At 36.7% G+C, this 15,215-nt stretch overlaps 1 protein-coding gene across 3 annotated transcripts in view; it reads right to left on the reverse strand.

Moving 5' to 3' along the window:
* The window catches only part of LOC114666408 (exocyst complex component 3-like protein 4), an 85,393-nt gene extending 70,486 nt beyond the window's left edge, over window positions 1–14,907 (reverse strand). The window contains exons 1-2 of one of the 3 annotated variants that reach the window (XM_028821256.2): window positions 14,651–14,907; window positions 836–1,237 (exon numbers count right to left, since the gene is read on the reverse strand). In XM_028821256.2, coding sequence (XP_028677089.2) covers window positions 836–1,211 — 376 coding nt within the window. In that variant the 5' untranslated portion in view covers window positions 1,212–1,237; window positions 14,651–14,907. Of the gene's footprint in view, window positions 1–835; window positions 1,238–8,659; window positions 8,682–9,032; window positions 9,144–14,650 lie in introns of those variants that run through there. The other 2 variants (XM_028821257.2, XM_051919702.1) reach the window with 2 other exon arrangements.
* Between the last annotated feature and the right edge of the window lie 308 nt (window positions 14,908–15,215).

A 15,215-nucleotide genomic window follows, 5' to 3' on the forward strand; every position in this document is an offset into this window, starting at 1 on the left:
AGTAGGTACCTTCTAAAACACACATAGCTGTGCTCTCTCCCTCAAAAACGTCAAACGTAACTCTTTAACACTCTCTAGATGATATTGTCTGCTGAACAAACAGGTATCACTAGCTAAGAGGAGGCGAAGTACGCTCCAACACGTCGTGAAAGGTAAAGCGATCAACCACAAAAAAAATCAACCAGAATGCTCAAGCAAATTATAGAAAAAACCCCAATCTAAATAAATAAATATTAAGTAGTTCTCACGTGACAGAGGCTGGCGTGTGAGTGAGGATGGCCCCGCCCAGCTCCCTATTCGGCCCCGCCTCCCCCTCCCCTCGGCCTGCAGCCTGTCTCTCGAATTTGCATGAATAAATTGGTGCTGCAACCGAGCTATAATACTTAGTGCAATGACATAAAATCAAAGGGAATGTTCAAGTAAATTATTGAAAAACAAACTATCTAAATCCATTAAGTATTTCTCTTGTGAAAAGCAGACAGACTTACACACAGAGAGACAGACAGACGTTGAATTTTACATATATAGAGATGAATAAGAAGATCTATTTTTCAAGGACTACTTGGCCAATACCACACAAGCATGGAAGACTATGTCTCTGGTGATCAACATACTATTGTACTTGCTGTGCTATTTTGATTTGATTGGGTTGTGTATTGTTATTATGTCTTGTTTCATAAATAATTAAATACATAAATAAAATCATATTTTTGTGTTTAACTAACCAAAACACATTAAGCACAGAATAAAACCTTTGCATGCCTATTTCAATATCCCTAATGAGACTAGCCCAAAGACAGAATAAATACTGTTACTGTACATTTTCTAGCCTCACCTGTGTCTGCATCTTTCTCTTCACATACTTGTTTTTCTTCAGTAAAGGTTTCCTGTTTGTCTTTTTCTTCTGTGGATTTCTTCACAAAAGAACGGATAGAATTCATACTTGACCTGCCCATGCTAACTCTAGTCAAGGGCACATGTTCATCTGGACTTCTTGACCCATTAGCAGCTTCAGATGAGGGTTTTTTATTGTCCCAACCTCCAAATGACAAAACTTTTCTAATTCCTTTCATGGTATTTTTGGTTATGGTAGTGCTAACTGATGTGCCATTTTCAGTTGCCTTGCGAGGAGTACTCTTAAAATTGTCCATATTATTCTGGAATCCAGAGTTAATCATAGGTGTTTCCTCATTATTTATAGAATTTTCCATTGGGCCAGCAGTTTCATACAATTAATCTGAAAAATAAGAAATAAATATAAAAATTCAAATTCAAAAGAAATTTCAGCAAGGTATCTGTATCATCAGTGCATGCCAGTTTAGTTTATAAAGAATATTTTACCTTCAGTGACCCTGCATAAAACTAAATTAATTTTTATATATAATACGCTAGCATGGCTGTTCGTTTCTGTCCAGGATTTTAAATCACCTGTAGCTCACAAACTGTTTGAACTATTGGCCTGAAATTTGGTACACATATACTACGTGATGTCTACTATCTGCTTTCGGGGTGATGATTTACCTCCAAGGTTATTCCTCTTTTTACTTTTATTTTATTTTATTGTAGAATCAACTCTCGGTAGCAGCTAGTAGGGTAGCCATGCAGCACACGCATACGGGTGCCGTTCTCATCCTTACCACTGTCGCCATCACTTCCCCTACCTCTTCATATCTTAAATCATTCTTGAGGCAGATTGAAGACTTAAGTACCAGCTTAAGTGAAAAATTAAAGAAACGTACTAAGTAATTGCAACACAAACACTGACTTAATCAGTTTTAACACGAAATGATGCCGACGAAAGAAGAGATGAAGCGGGCCACTAGGGTGGAGAAAAGAAGAGCTGCTGAGGAAGCAGCAAGCACATCAACCTCTGAGCAAACGAATGCTAAAGGCACAGAGAAAGAGGATGAAAACTATGGCTGCTCAAGTCAAGTGTATTCACTGCATGTTATTGTGCAGTGTGCTGTCACTGATAATGGATAATTCCTTTAAATCTAAACCTTTAAAATCATTTTAATTTTTACTTTTAAACAACGTATTTTTCATTTACCTTTCACAAATGATTGTGGGACGTTAATTCTACATGTACCAACAAGCCATTCCATCACCACTCTTAAGTGTTAAATCCCATGTCTTTGTATATAAAGCCAAAAGTATCATTTTTCAGTCTTTTTACCTTCTTGTCATTTCAAGGAATACTTGTTTTTCACGTTCACTATTAAGATACTACATATATTAATTCCTTCATTTTTTTCTTCCATCCTCTATTTTTCCCTTTCCATAGTTTTATAAGAATTCTTATATTTGATTTACATCAGCATCTCTTTAATTGTTCATTTAGTTTTGCAATCCTCACTCCATTACATTTTCATACCACCACTCTAGCCAGGATTGTAACCAACCTTTTAAAAAAAACTGCAATCTTATATAGTGTGAAACTGTACAAGTACAGTAGGTTGATAGTACCAATCAATTTTGACATTAGGACTGATTAATCTGCAAACTGCACACTATTACAGTATTAAAGTTTCATATCCTTTCTTTATATTGTATATTTCTCATATTCTGTACTCCAGTAAAGCTATGTGCAATGAGATTGATTTTTTCATCCTGCATGAAATCATATTTTTGAATAGTTTTCTTTTTTGCTTAATGAAATTAAAAATATACAGCATATTTCAGGGTAGCTTGTGCAACTTTGAGGGACAGCAGAAATGTAGTACCATGTATCTTTAGATCCTTAGTGCTTCAAATTTGGCTCTTCTGTGTTTAGTTTCTCACCCATAGGTTGAAAAACATACTGTACAGTATATATTTGTAACAGAAAAAATGTAACACTTGAACATTGATATTCACCATGCTACTTTCCTTTAGACATAAACTAAACCATGATGTTATCCACTGACCCTTTAATATTTTTATCATCAAGCAGTCACAAGTTCACACATTTGACTAGTAAATTAATTATATAATCTTGATATATGCAATTGAGCAAACCCCTCTAACTGGGGTAGTTAACTAGGAATTTTATGTGCACTGTTTGCAAAATGACCTGGAAAACAGTATTTATACAGCACAATTTTAATAATGACTTTGCTCATTTTTTTTAAAGAAAGGTATTTAATACCTCTAACACATATGTTCTTGAGAAAAAATGAATTATTAGTTACTTAATGATATTCATCAAACCATCCATCTTCAAAGCCCACTTTTCCTGATCAGCAGCACATTTGTTTTGATATATCTATCATAATAAAAACATTTTTCAGCCACAAAATAAAACTCCTGCTCAAGCTATATCAAATGACTGTATCCTTGAAACCGTAAAAATGAGGTTGATCTATCAAGCATTTTTAAACTTGCCTTTGCCTTACAAGCTCTAAAGAGGTCACAGCATTATTCCATCTGCTAGGAAATAAAGTCAGGAGCCAATTTCGAATGGGAAACAAGAGCATTATACAGCACAGCTGTGCACACAACCACATTGGAACTACAAGTGTGTTTACGTGCACACACAAAACCAGCATAAGGTGAGTAACCTGGTTAAGGCAGAAGCCTGGTTTCTTAAAAACCCACTTTTTAATGTATGAGTGCAAATATAAAGTTCTCCTTTGGCAATTAAACTGTGTAAAAAAGCAACTTCCTCTCAGTGGAGTCTGTAGAATGGGGCTCAGCTAAACATGGGTCAAGCTGTTTAACTCTGCCCATAATTCACAGGTATCACGCCCCACTCTGCACATTGGTAGTGACAGTTGTCAGGCTACATCCCAGGTAGGAGGACTGCAGTGTAAAGAAGATTCTGCAAGAATATTGTAAACCCAGCTAGTAGCAATCAAAAGAACTTCAATGGCACATGAAATAGTTCTGTAGACATAAGTGGAAATAAGCAAAGTGTTTGTAGACTTTGTCCACTGAAGCAAAAAATGAGGTGAAAACTGTTGGATGCACAAATTCTCATGACTGACTGCTGCACAGGCTGCAGAATGTAAAGTTTTCTTCTGCTGTCACCATGTGTTTATCTTCAGTTCATCTCTCTATAACTGCAATGAGACTGTTCAGCTCCTGTGACACATCTCTTGCCACTTCATCTAATAATCTATTTTGGAGAAATCTGCTTTGTAAGGCCATGAAGAATGTCACAAGTAAAAAAGATCTATAACTACTGGGTTGAACAAGAAATGTTAAGAGAATCAGGCATAATAATTTTAAATCATTAAAAGAGGGGCTAAAAGGTAGGAGAGTGCTGATTGTCCACAAAAACAATATGTGTTCAACTATAAAACAAAGCTTAATGAAATATCCTATAGGGAAACTGAGGAGGACATAGTTTTTCACAATCTGAAAATTATGGAATTATTGTAATATTAAGAGATAGAAACTTAATACCTACTGCTTTGTAGGGGGGATTATCAAAAGTGATCACAAACCACAAATATCAAGGGGCCAAATGTAACCAGAAATGAAAAATAACTATTTGATAATTCTGATTTTGGAGCCTAATTATTTTAGCACACATTCACTTTTTAAACTAAAGAATGCAGAAACGTCTCTGTAACAAATATAGCAAGGGCTGTAACTGGAGGTTAGGGATTGAGACAGGTGTACTGTGTGCAGATTGGGAAAAAAGATGGTATATTGGGATCTTAGAGAGCCTAATCCATATGCCATCAGCTCAGTTGGTAGTTATCCATACCTGGTATAGATCACAAATAGCTCACTGAGTACACTAAACATGTGGGTATTAAAGGTTTGTCAGGAAGCCTTTAGCCAGAAGCCTACAGCACAGATGTGATGCTAAGAAGAATACCTCCTGCTCTCTACTGAATGGAACTTCAATCATCAACAACCCTCACAGAAGAACTGAATGGCAGCTGCACAGTTCCAATGGCTTCTCTTCAGATGTTTTTGTATGTATAAGGACTATACTGCAATGTATATTAGAAACAAAGGCTGCATTTTAAAGCAATTTAAATACATATCCTTTCTTTTGTACATTATTTCTCTTGTCTTGGTATATCCATCATGGTTACTTAAGGGGTATATCTACAGGTTCAAGCTATGAATTGTATTTCTAAAAAGAACACATTCTCAATGAGCATGCACCCCCTTCTGGATACACCCTTTCACTGCTTTGGATAACTTCACATGCCACACAATTTAATAATTTATTTTATTTTTTCTTAAGTATTAAAAAAAAAGATCTCACATACTTCCACAATATTCTTCTGACATTAGTAGGAATTAGTATAAAAAATCTTTAAAATAAACAGCCTACATAAATTCTTACATTTTTACTTGTGTATCCCTATTTTATATAAATCATTTCTTATTTAAGAAATTATAATCATCCTTCTTATATTGTTACTATGGTCCATAAAAATAGACAATACCAAAAATCAATTTCTTCCAAAAGCTACAGCGAAGTTAATAATAATAATAATTCATTACATTTATATAGCGCTTTTCTCAGTACTCAAAGCGCTATCCACACAGGGAGGAACCGGGAAGCGAACCCACTGGTTCTGCCCAGTTTTCAGTTTTATGATTAGACATTGAATTCCCACAATTTTAGATATGCTCTCCAGAACTGTCTGCACAGATGATTTACCATTTAATGTTACAGATCAAAGTTCTGGAATGTATTGCCATTCTGCAAATTTGCTTGCACAACTTCTTTTGAAGGACAACTCATAACTTACATTTTACAGATAAGACTTTTGCTTTAATTTTTTTAATACATATTTCATTTTTAGTTTGTATAGCATGCTGCTTTATTTTTTTATTCTCAGATTTAATTTGTACAGAATCCTTAAGTACCTTGACACACATACTGTATGATATAAAATGTGTTACCATTATTATAAAACGATGAACACACATACTGTATGTGAATGGATGTGAATTAACAAATCTCATTATTTGACCGCAGGTTTCTGGTTTGTTAATTTGAATTTGTAAAGCAAATGCATTTGAATATAATTCCAGGAATAATTTGGGGAAATACTGTCATCACACAAATTCTACCTTTATGGTCTGATTTCATCTCTATATTATATTAAAAAAATCCTTCAACGCGACAAGACTTTTTGGAAGAGAGATTTTTTCAAGTCCTGCGAGATGAGACATTTGCCTTGAGATTGTTTCAAGTCATGCCCTCCTACTCAAACATTTTCAAACATGACCATGGTCCTCTCAGACCTCATTCGTGTGAATGCTTTTGTCAGACACACTTCATGCGCTCTCAGCACTTTACAAATTTTAACGTTTTCCTCACTTTAAGTTCCCAATTAAAGAACACGTATTATGTCCAAATCTTATTGAAGAATTTATCACGAAGGGTTATCAACATAAAATAATGAGTACACGCACCATCCTAGCACCGAGAAACGAGGAAGTCAAACCAATTAACGCCAAAAATGTCGATCGGTTAAATATCAAATTGGTTAAATGCGTTCAAAAATGGTGAACGGTTACACGGCAAATTGGTTGAATGCGAATCAATTGACTACTGTATGCTGAAACAGCTGGTGGTGACTGTGCGGAAGATGAAAACAATAACTTACAGAATCACGATGATAATCTACAACCGTTAACAATGTCCGGTCTTACAACGCACGAATTACTGCAGAAAGAAGGATGTATCCAAGAAAGGTAATGTAGTACACCTTCCGCGGATAACATTAGACAACAAAGGAGATCTTGATATGCCATTCGTATTTAAACATTAACAGTTTCCAGTTAGAATAGCTTTTGCAAAGACAATTAAATCTCAGACCAAACATTCGGAAAAGTCTTTAATAGAGAGAAAGAAATGAAATTCAATCACGGGCTTTGATGCATATGTCACAATTCCCATGAAAATAAAAATCTGTTTAAATTGTACATCCGCATCCCCATACGCGAACTGCAACGTGTGGCGCAGGCCAGGGGGTTGGTGAGGGAAGCTAGCAGGGGGAAAAGCCCCCTAGTTTTCTTTTAATTATAAGAACCTTGATATTAAAATATTATTTTGCCAACCATTTTTTGTAAAGCAAATTATTTAAATGCAAATCCAGGAACAGTTTGGGTTTATCTTGTTTTTGAGAATGCATTTGATAAGGCCCCACATGAGAGGTAAGGCATCAAACTAAAAGATGTGTGTAGATGGATGCAAACTTGTCTAAAATACTGCAGGCAAATGGTTATGGTGCAAAGAGCCTTATAAGAATCAGGTGATGTTAAAAGTGGTGCTCTTCAATGGTCACTGGCAGAACCGATGATGCTTTTAATATATATATATAAATGTTCTGGATAGGAGTATAAATAGGAAACTCGTGAAGTTTGCTGATGATACCAAATTAAGTGACATGGCATATAATCTAGAATCAGTCAAATCATTACACAGGGCTTTGGACAGTATACAAGCTTGGTCAGATTTGTGGCTGATAAAATTAAATATACGTAAATCTAAAGAATTAAATACAGTAGAAAGATTAGATTTAAACACACTATGGGAGACAGAAAATTGAAAGTGCCCCTGATGAGAAGAACCTAGGAGTCATGGTGGACTCACCACTATCTACATCCAGACAGTGTACAGAAGGCATTGAATATTGAGTATGAAATTATATAGCATAATGTGTTGCGTGCAAGTCAAATGTGGTTATGCTTTAGATATACAATGCATGAGTGAGGCTTCACCTGGTGTACAGCGAAAAGGTTTGTTCTCCAGGCTACAAAAAAAAGACATAGCAGGACTATGGTCAAATGTTATTTTCTACACTGTGACGTAGTAAACTGAAGTATAAAAAATGAAAACGGCATTTCTTGTAAACAGTGTCAATTTACAGACGGAATCAGTTGCACCAAAAATGTGAAATCGGTCGTATGCCAAGCCCCGGTGTAGTAAAATAAGAAAAGTCATAAAATGAAAAGCTGGATCTTATATCAGAGTTAAATTATATTCTTTGTATTGCACTTATCAACTCTATAAAAGGCAGACGATTATTATGACAACTACTGCTCCTTTATTTTTAAATGTTTCACTTTCAAAAGGGTTTATCCATCCATCCATTTTCCAACCCGCTGAATCCGAACACAGTGTCACGGGGGTCTGTTCGCAGCCAATCCCAGCCAACACAGGGCACAAGGCAGGAACCAATCCTGGGCAGGGTGCCAACCCACCGCAGGACACACACAAACACACCCACACACCAAGCACACACTAGGGCCAATTTAGAATCACCAATCCACCTAACCTGCATGTCTTTGGACCGTGGGAGGAAACCGGAGCGCCCGGAGGAAACCCACGCAGACACGGGGAGAACATGCAAACTCCACGCAGGGAGGACCCGGGAAGCGAACCCAGGTCCCCAGATCTCCAAACTGCGAGGCAGCAGCGCTACCACTGCGCCACCAAAAGGGTTTAGACTAAATTTAATACTTATGTATATTTAAAGTTTTTTGTTTACAATATATTGCTTAAAGCTTTGGAATTACGTTGCGCGTAAACATGTTTATGCGTACAAAAGCAGTTCTGGTTTGCTTTAATGTTGTTAAAATTTAACGGACCTTTTCACCGTCTCTCCATGAAGTGCAAATGTGACCTTCATCTAAATTGTATTTGCCTTCCCTCTAACCTCTAAGTACAACCGTCGTCTCTTTAAGTCTTTTTTGTTACCTTTCACTTATCTGGGGGCGCCTCGTCGCAGTGATCCCCTCTGTCGTGTCGCGTAGCCGAGTGCACACGGTGGGTCCACTGTGGGTGAATCCACAAAGGACAGCACATCAGCCACACAAACCTAACAAAAGCCAAGCGCTCGTGACACCTTTCCACGCTGCGCCACCTTTACTCCACTCACTTTCACTTTCTCTGCACTTTGTCTCTGTCTCTGTCTCTCTCTAGTAACAAGTGCAGTCACCCCTGAGCGGCGTCGACACACGTGAGTCACCACGGGCCACGCGCGAGGTTTGCCCTGGTTACCCCTTCACTTAGTACGCACTGAGAGCGAATATGGAGCGGGGCGCGGCGGGATGACAGAACATCAACTCACCTGTTTCCGGGGCTCACAGAAGGTCTTAACGAAAGTAAAAACATCCCAAAAGTTACACCCACTGGGCGGAAAAAGTGACGCGACTTTCTGCAACGCAGAAATAAACCTGAGGGGAAAATTCTGGTGTCAATAGCGCACTAGTTGTTCAATGGATTATGATTAGGGTTGTAGTTACTTCGCTATAGAGTAACAATCTACCAAACGAAAGACTTTTTGGACATAACGTGTGTGCAGGTACAGTGGCGTTCTTAAATTGGAGGCTGGCACGGGGTCAGGTTAAAACCTATTTAACTGCAGTCATGACCTACTGCCTTCTGTGTGTAAAAATGATCATACTAATGCAAACATTAAATTCATTAAGGTATGTAATGTATCAGTGTGCATTTCTTCAACGAGGCTGCCATGCGCATTTTAAACATGATGTAGACCCCATGGACGTTTGTAAAATTTTATTGTATCAGTCTTTTGCCCCCCTCATGGGTATCTAGGTTGAAACGAAGAATCGTGCCAATCCCATACGGCTTGGGTTTTGAAATAAATTAAAAACAGAAAAAAAAGATAAAGGGCTTTGTACAATATATCCAGCACTTAAGCCTCTACCTCCCCATTTGACTCCATCTAATGTTTATCCATTGTGATTCACTTTTAAAGGACTACTATGCTTATTTTATAACGCATTTACCATTATATTAATTAACCACAGCTTAATATGCTGTTCATTTTTGAGCGATCTTTTTTTTTTCAGGGTTTCAGAGATTTTTGGGGATGAGTGTAATGCAGCCACTCACACCAGGACTTTTACTTGAATCCTCACGGGATTACCTTCTGTGTGAAATCCCTCTGAGCTTTATGGTTTTAGAATAGTCAAGTCAAATTTATATATTTACTTTTAAAACAAGTAAAAGTTAACCAAAGTGCTGTGCAATAATAAAATAATCAACAACAGATAAGAAAAAGGAATAGTAATAATAATACATTAGAATAAAAGGATAAAAGAGGTAATAACACACACCTAAGAGCAATGCCTGACAGTTAAGAGCCATAAAAAATGCGTACAGTTGGAGCTGGAGATAGTTTTTCTATTTAATACAATTAAATGTAGTTTTTCTCAGTTGCTTGTCACTGTTATCATGTAAAATTAAATTTTTTCCCCCACATATTCTACATTTCCTCTAACATCCAAAAGACATTGTGTACTTTGCCCAAAGTGGTTAGTGATGACAGCCGTTTAAGGATGAACTGTGAGGTGTTGACTTGGAGTCTGTAAACTCTACTTGTTCGATTGATCTGGCGTTTCTGCATTAATAAGAGAGCCCTGTAATTGAACAATATTGAACAATACCCTGCTCTCGGTTGGAGCCTACATGAATGCCATTCTTCTAGGATAAGTTTCCAGAATCTTGTTACTAAGAGTTTGGAGTAAAAAAGGAATTTATGCGTCATGTTTTTTAAACCAGGATTTGCACTGGGATTCTAAATCATCTACTAATTCCCTGGATTAGCTGCCATAGCTCATATTTTTGGAGATCAAGTGTCTTAGTTTGAGGTAATGACTAAAAGGCACAAATTAACTCTAACATGGGCGCAAAAAACAAAATACATATGCTTGAAGAGAGTGCATAAACTCCACGGTAAACTGATATATCCACCAAAAAGAAAAAACACATGGCGTTCATCTTTTTTACCCTGGTATCTTTGTAGCATGGGTGCCCAACTCCAATCCTGGACTATCACAGTGGCTACAGGTTTTCATTCTGACCATTTTAAATTTAATAAGTGACTAGTAATTAAGTTGGGCGGCACGGTGGCGCAGTGGTAGCGCTGCTGCCTCGCAGTTAGGAGACCTGGGTTTGCTTCCCGGGTCCTCCCTGCGTGGAGTTTGCATGTTCTCCCCGTGTCTGCGTGGGTTTCCTCCGGGCGCTCTGGTTTCCTCCCACAGTCCAAAGACATGCAGGTTAGGTGGATTGGCGATTCTAAGTTGGCCCTTAGTGTGTGCTTGGTGTGTGGGTGTGTTTGTGTGTGTCCTGCAGTGGGTTGGCACCCTGCCTGGGATTGGTTCCTGCCTTGTGCCCTGTGCTGGCTGGGATTGGCTCCAGCAGACCTCCGTGACCCTGTGTTCGGATTCAGCGGGTTGGAAAATAGATGGATGGATAGTAATTAAGTTATTTTAATTGCTTTGCTATTTAAGACTCAGATTCCTTAAATCAGGGGTGAGAAAAATCAGCACTGGAGGGCCTCAGTGGCTGCAGGTTTTCTTTCCCAACCCAATTGCTTCATAAGAAGTAGTTTATTGTTGATGATGCACTTATTGCTCAAGTGACATTTTTCTGCTTCATTTTTGTTCTCTCAATTGTTAAGATTTTGAGCTCTTAATTGCAAATTTTAGTTTTAAACTGTTGTATTCATTGTTTTAAATGCTCCTGCTCCTTATTAGAAATAAGATGCAAATGACAAAGGAACCAGCAGTTCTTCATCTAGCTTGTTTCCATTTACACCTGTATGTGTTCACTGTGCAATATTTGATTTCATAAAATACTCAGAAGGAAACTGAAGAGAAAGTGAAGAACTGAAAATTACTCATCTGTTTTAGGTTTCAAATCATTTGGATCATATCATTAGAAAGGAAAAAAATATATTTTTTAATAATGACCTGACATTGCAAAGTTAAAAAACTAACAAGTCATGATATTAAATAAGACCTGTTAGTGGTAAGGATTGTTTTTTAATTAAGCATCTGGGTTGGAACAATATCCTGAAGCCGCTGCAGTCCTCCAGGATCGATGTTGATCACCCTTGCTTTAAAGGAACTAGTCATTCTTCAAAAGGTGCAACAAAAAAAGGAAACTTTAAGTGTCGGCTGGATGGTCTCAGAATGAAGAAGACAGGTAGGGTTTTGTACTAAACTTTCGTATTCTGCAATACATTATTAAGTACATTGTCATCAAATTAGCCGGCTTTACTGAGTTACAGAGAGTCAAGGAAGCCATTATCTAACATCTCCTAATATTTTGCTAGTTAACATTAGCTCACTACTGTTGTGAATTTGTCAGTTGCTAAAATTTGGTTATGTTTCTCACGATTCAGAAAGAACATTAGAGTAAGATGTGTTACATCTTGATTGGCAGAAACTTATTGAATGACATTTGTGCTAAAATGAAATAAATTAAAAGATAATGATGAAATGAATAATCACATAAAGTGCCGTGATATATATGAATGAGTCATTAAGTTTGAAAGACTGTAACAATATATATTAAAGAAGGACTGATTGATAGATGATAAAACCCGCATGAAAAAAGACCTTCTGAAATAAGTGGCGCTGGCATTAAATACATTATGCTGAAATGTGCTGTTCAAGCAAATCCGACTATAAAATATAAATATCCTTTAAAAATAAGGCCATTTTGAAATAATACCTGCAAAAGTGAAATTAAAAGTATGCCAGTAAGTACATTATTGAAAAAGAATAAAATGATGATGTAGCATTTCATGAAAATGTGTTAGTTTTTATTTAATCATGCATTTTTAATAATTTAATACATCTGTTATATATAATGTTACAGTTTCTCAGAAGTTAATGGTTCATTTATAAATATTATGTCAGTATTTTTAAGTGACTGCTTATTTCACAGTTGCTTTTTTAATTTCATTTTGGCACAAATGGCATTCCTTTGGAGCAGGGTTGGGCAGCTGTGCTTTTGGCAACTCACCTGGATTGCAAGGTTTTGGTCTTAGAGGCAGCAGTGAATCTGTGGACCAAAGGAGTGTGCTGTCTTCATTGAGATTACTGGCCGACGATGAAGAAATTTTAAAACAACACATGGAGAATCCAAAGCTGATAAATGACACTTACTGTCAATTACTTATACTAAAGTTTAGTTTTTTTTTTACTTTTGTTTCTGCTGCTGCTTTACATGTAAAAAGTATAACTGTATTAGATTTTATTATTATCGAATGTTGTGTTCCACTTTATTTTCCAAGGTTTATTTATTTAGTTCAGTTATAAACACAAACATTGGCTGCATTTTCCATTGAAATGAATAATAATAGGGTACTATTTTGAGAATTACATTGAGAAACAATGTTATGCACTAAATATAATACAAAATAAATATCACTATTTTCATAGGCCTGTCTCGTGTCTCTATTTTAACATTTCTACTAGAATCCCTTGGGCCAGGGAGATATATATTGAAAATAAACAAAATGAAAGGCTAGCTATGCCCATGTGCGTGTATGTGTGTGTGTGTGTGTGTATATATACTGTATAAACCAATGAATCTGAAAAACCAAATGTTCTTTGATGCATACAAAAACACATATGCATTTGCCTAGGTGTTAATTGTTACTTTTGCCACCTTCATCTTCTGCAAAGTAGGAAAGTGGGCAATGTCATATTGTCTACTGAAAGAAGAAATGGTTAAGTATAGTTTTAAATCATGTAGAGAAAAGCCAAGCTTTTCGCCTGAAGAAGGGGCCTGAGTTGCCTCGAAAGCTTGCATATTGTAATCTTTTTAGTTAGCCAATAAAAGGTGTCATTTTGCTTGGCTTTTCTCTATATTCATAATGGCTAACACGGTACAACACCCTAGTACTACAGTTTTAAATCATTAAATACAATATGAAAGTAAAAATAATTTCCAAATCAGCCTATTCATTTCACATTATATTTGGAATATTTACTATGTAAACAGTAAGCATAAGAAATACTGTATATCAATCACCCTGTAAGGCTTTGATATTCTTCTAGTGTGCCCAAGGCAGTGTGCAACGAGTGAATTTAACAAAATGTGCAGATATGGGCTTCAGCGGCCCCCAGTGGCACAGCACTGCAATAAATGAATGAATAAGAAGTAAAACAATATATAGTACAATATACATGTGCATTACTATAACTCTGAACAAATGTGTATCTTCTTATGTGATAATCTATTCTTGCATTTTGCTTTCTAGCTTGTACTGTTGTATTGTATTTCTGAGGTGGCCATGATAGATTGGCTGTCTAGCTCTGTAAAGATGATTACTTGTGTTCTGTTTTTTGTGTCGTATTTACCTCACTTTTTGACAACCATTCCACACCCAACCTACCTGGAAGGGGGTCTTTCTCTGAATTGCCTTTCCCAAGATTTTTTCCATTTTTTTCCCTACAAGGGTATTTTTTGGGAGGTTTTTCTTATCTTCTTAGGTAGTTATTGGAAGGGGGGGGTTCAAAAAACAGGGCCTGTTAAAGCCCATTGCAGCAGTCCTTGTGTGATTTTGGGTTATACAAGAAATAAATTGTTGTGGTTATAATAGGTATTTATAGAGTCATTATTGCAATGTGTGCAGTGAAATTTCTGTCTTCCTTACCTGAACAATCTCAGATGCCATATCTGTTCAAGTTTGTAGAATATGGTGGTGCGGAAGGAGAGAATAACAGGTCATGAAAGTGGTTGCTGCTTTACATCACCTGCAAATAGCTGTTAGGTTAGCTTTAAAATATCCTAAATAAACAAAATGACTAAAGTATAATAACAATTTTAAGTCTCACATTATTTGTTATTTACATATCATTGAATAAAAGTATATCTACCAATATGTGTAATGCAATATCAATCTGTAAAATTCTTTACACATACCTGGTCTTCATGGTATTATTTTGAGTGGGACTCCTAGCTTCCAGGAGCAGCTTTTGCAGAGCCACAGTACCGTGATAGCAGTGCAGATTTCACATGACTTCAGTGTAGTTTTAGGGCAGAAGTTTGTATACACAGGACTGGACTTTTATACACATTGACAGAAAGCAAACTTTGAACATCCTAACCACACTAGCCCTGAACAATAACATACAACCGAAAATTGCCTTCCTAAACCTGTATTGATGTTATGTCCTAAAACTGCACTGAGCTCATGGCACTGTTCACGCTCACACTAAATCCTAACCACACTAATGCTTAACCTTAATTGCCATCCTAAGACTGTGCCGATATTATGCATTACATTAACCTCTAACCTTCCATTCCATCCTAGAACTGTATTAATGCCATGATACTGCTGCTCTGAAGATATATGATATTGCAGGCTTCAGGAGTGTGCTCCCTGTTTATGCCATAATATGCATAAAGGGTGAAGGGATCAGGTTTGCTAACAGGGAAAGTATAAACTCTGTACATTTAACTAAAAAATCTATAGATAAAATAACAA

Source organism: Erpetoichthys calabaricus, chromosome 16 (assembly GCF_900747795.2).
Source record: "Erpetoichthys calabaricus chromosome 16, fErpCal1.3, whole genome shotgun sequence".
Lineage (NCBI taxonomy): Eukaryota > Metazoa > Chordata > Cladistia > Polypteriformes > Polypteridae > Erpetoichthys > Erpetoichthys calabaricus.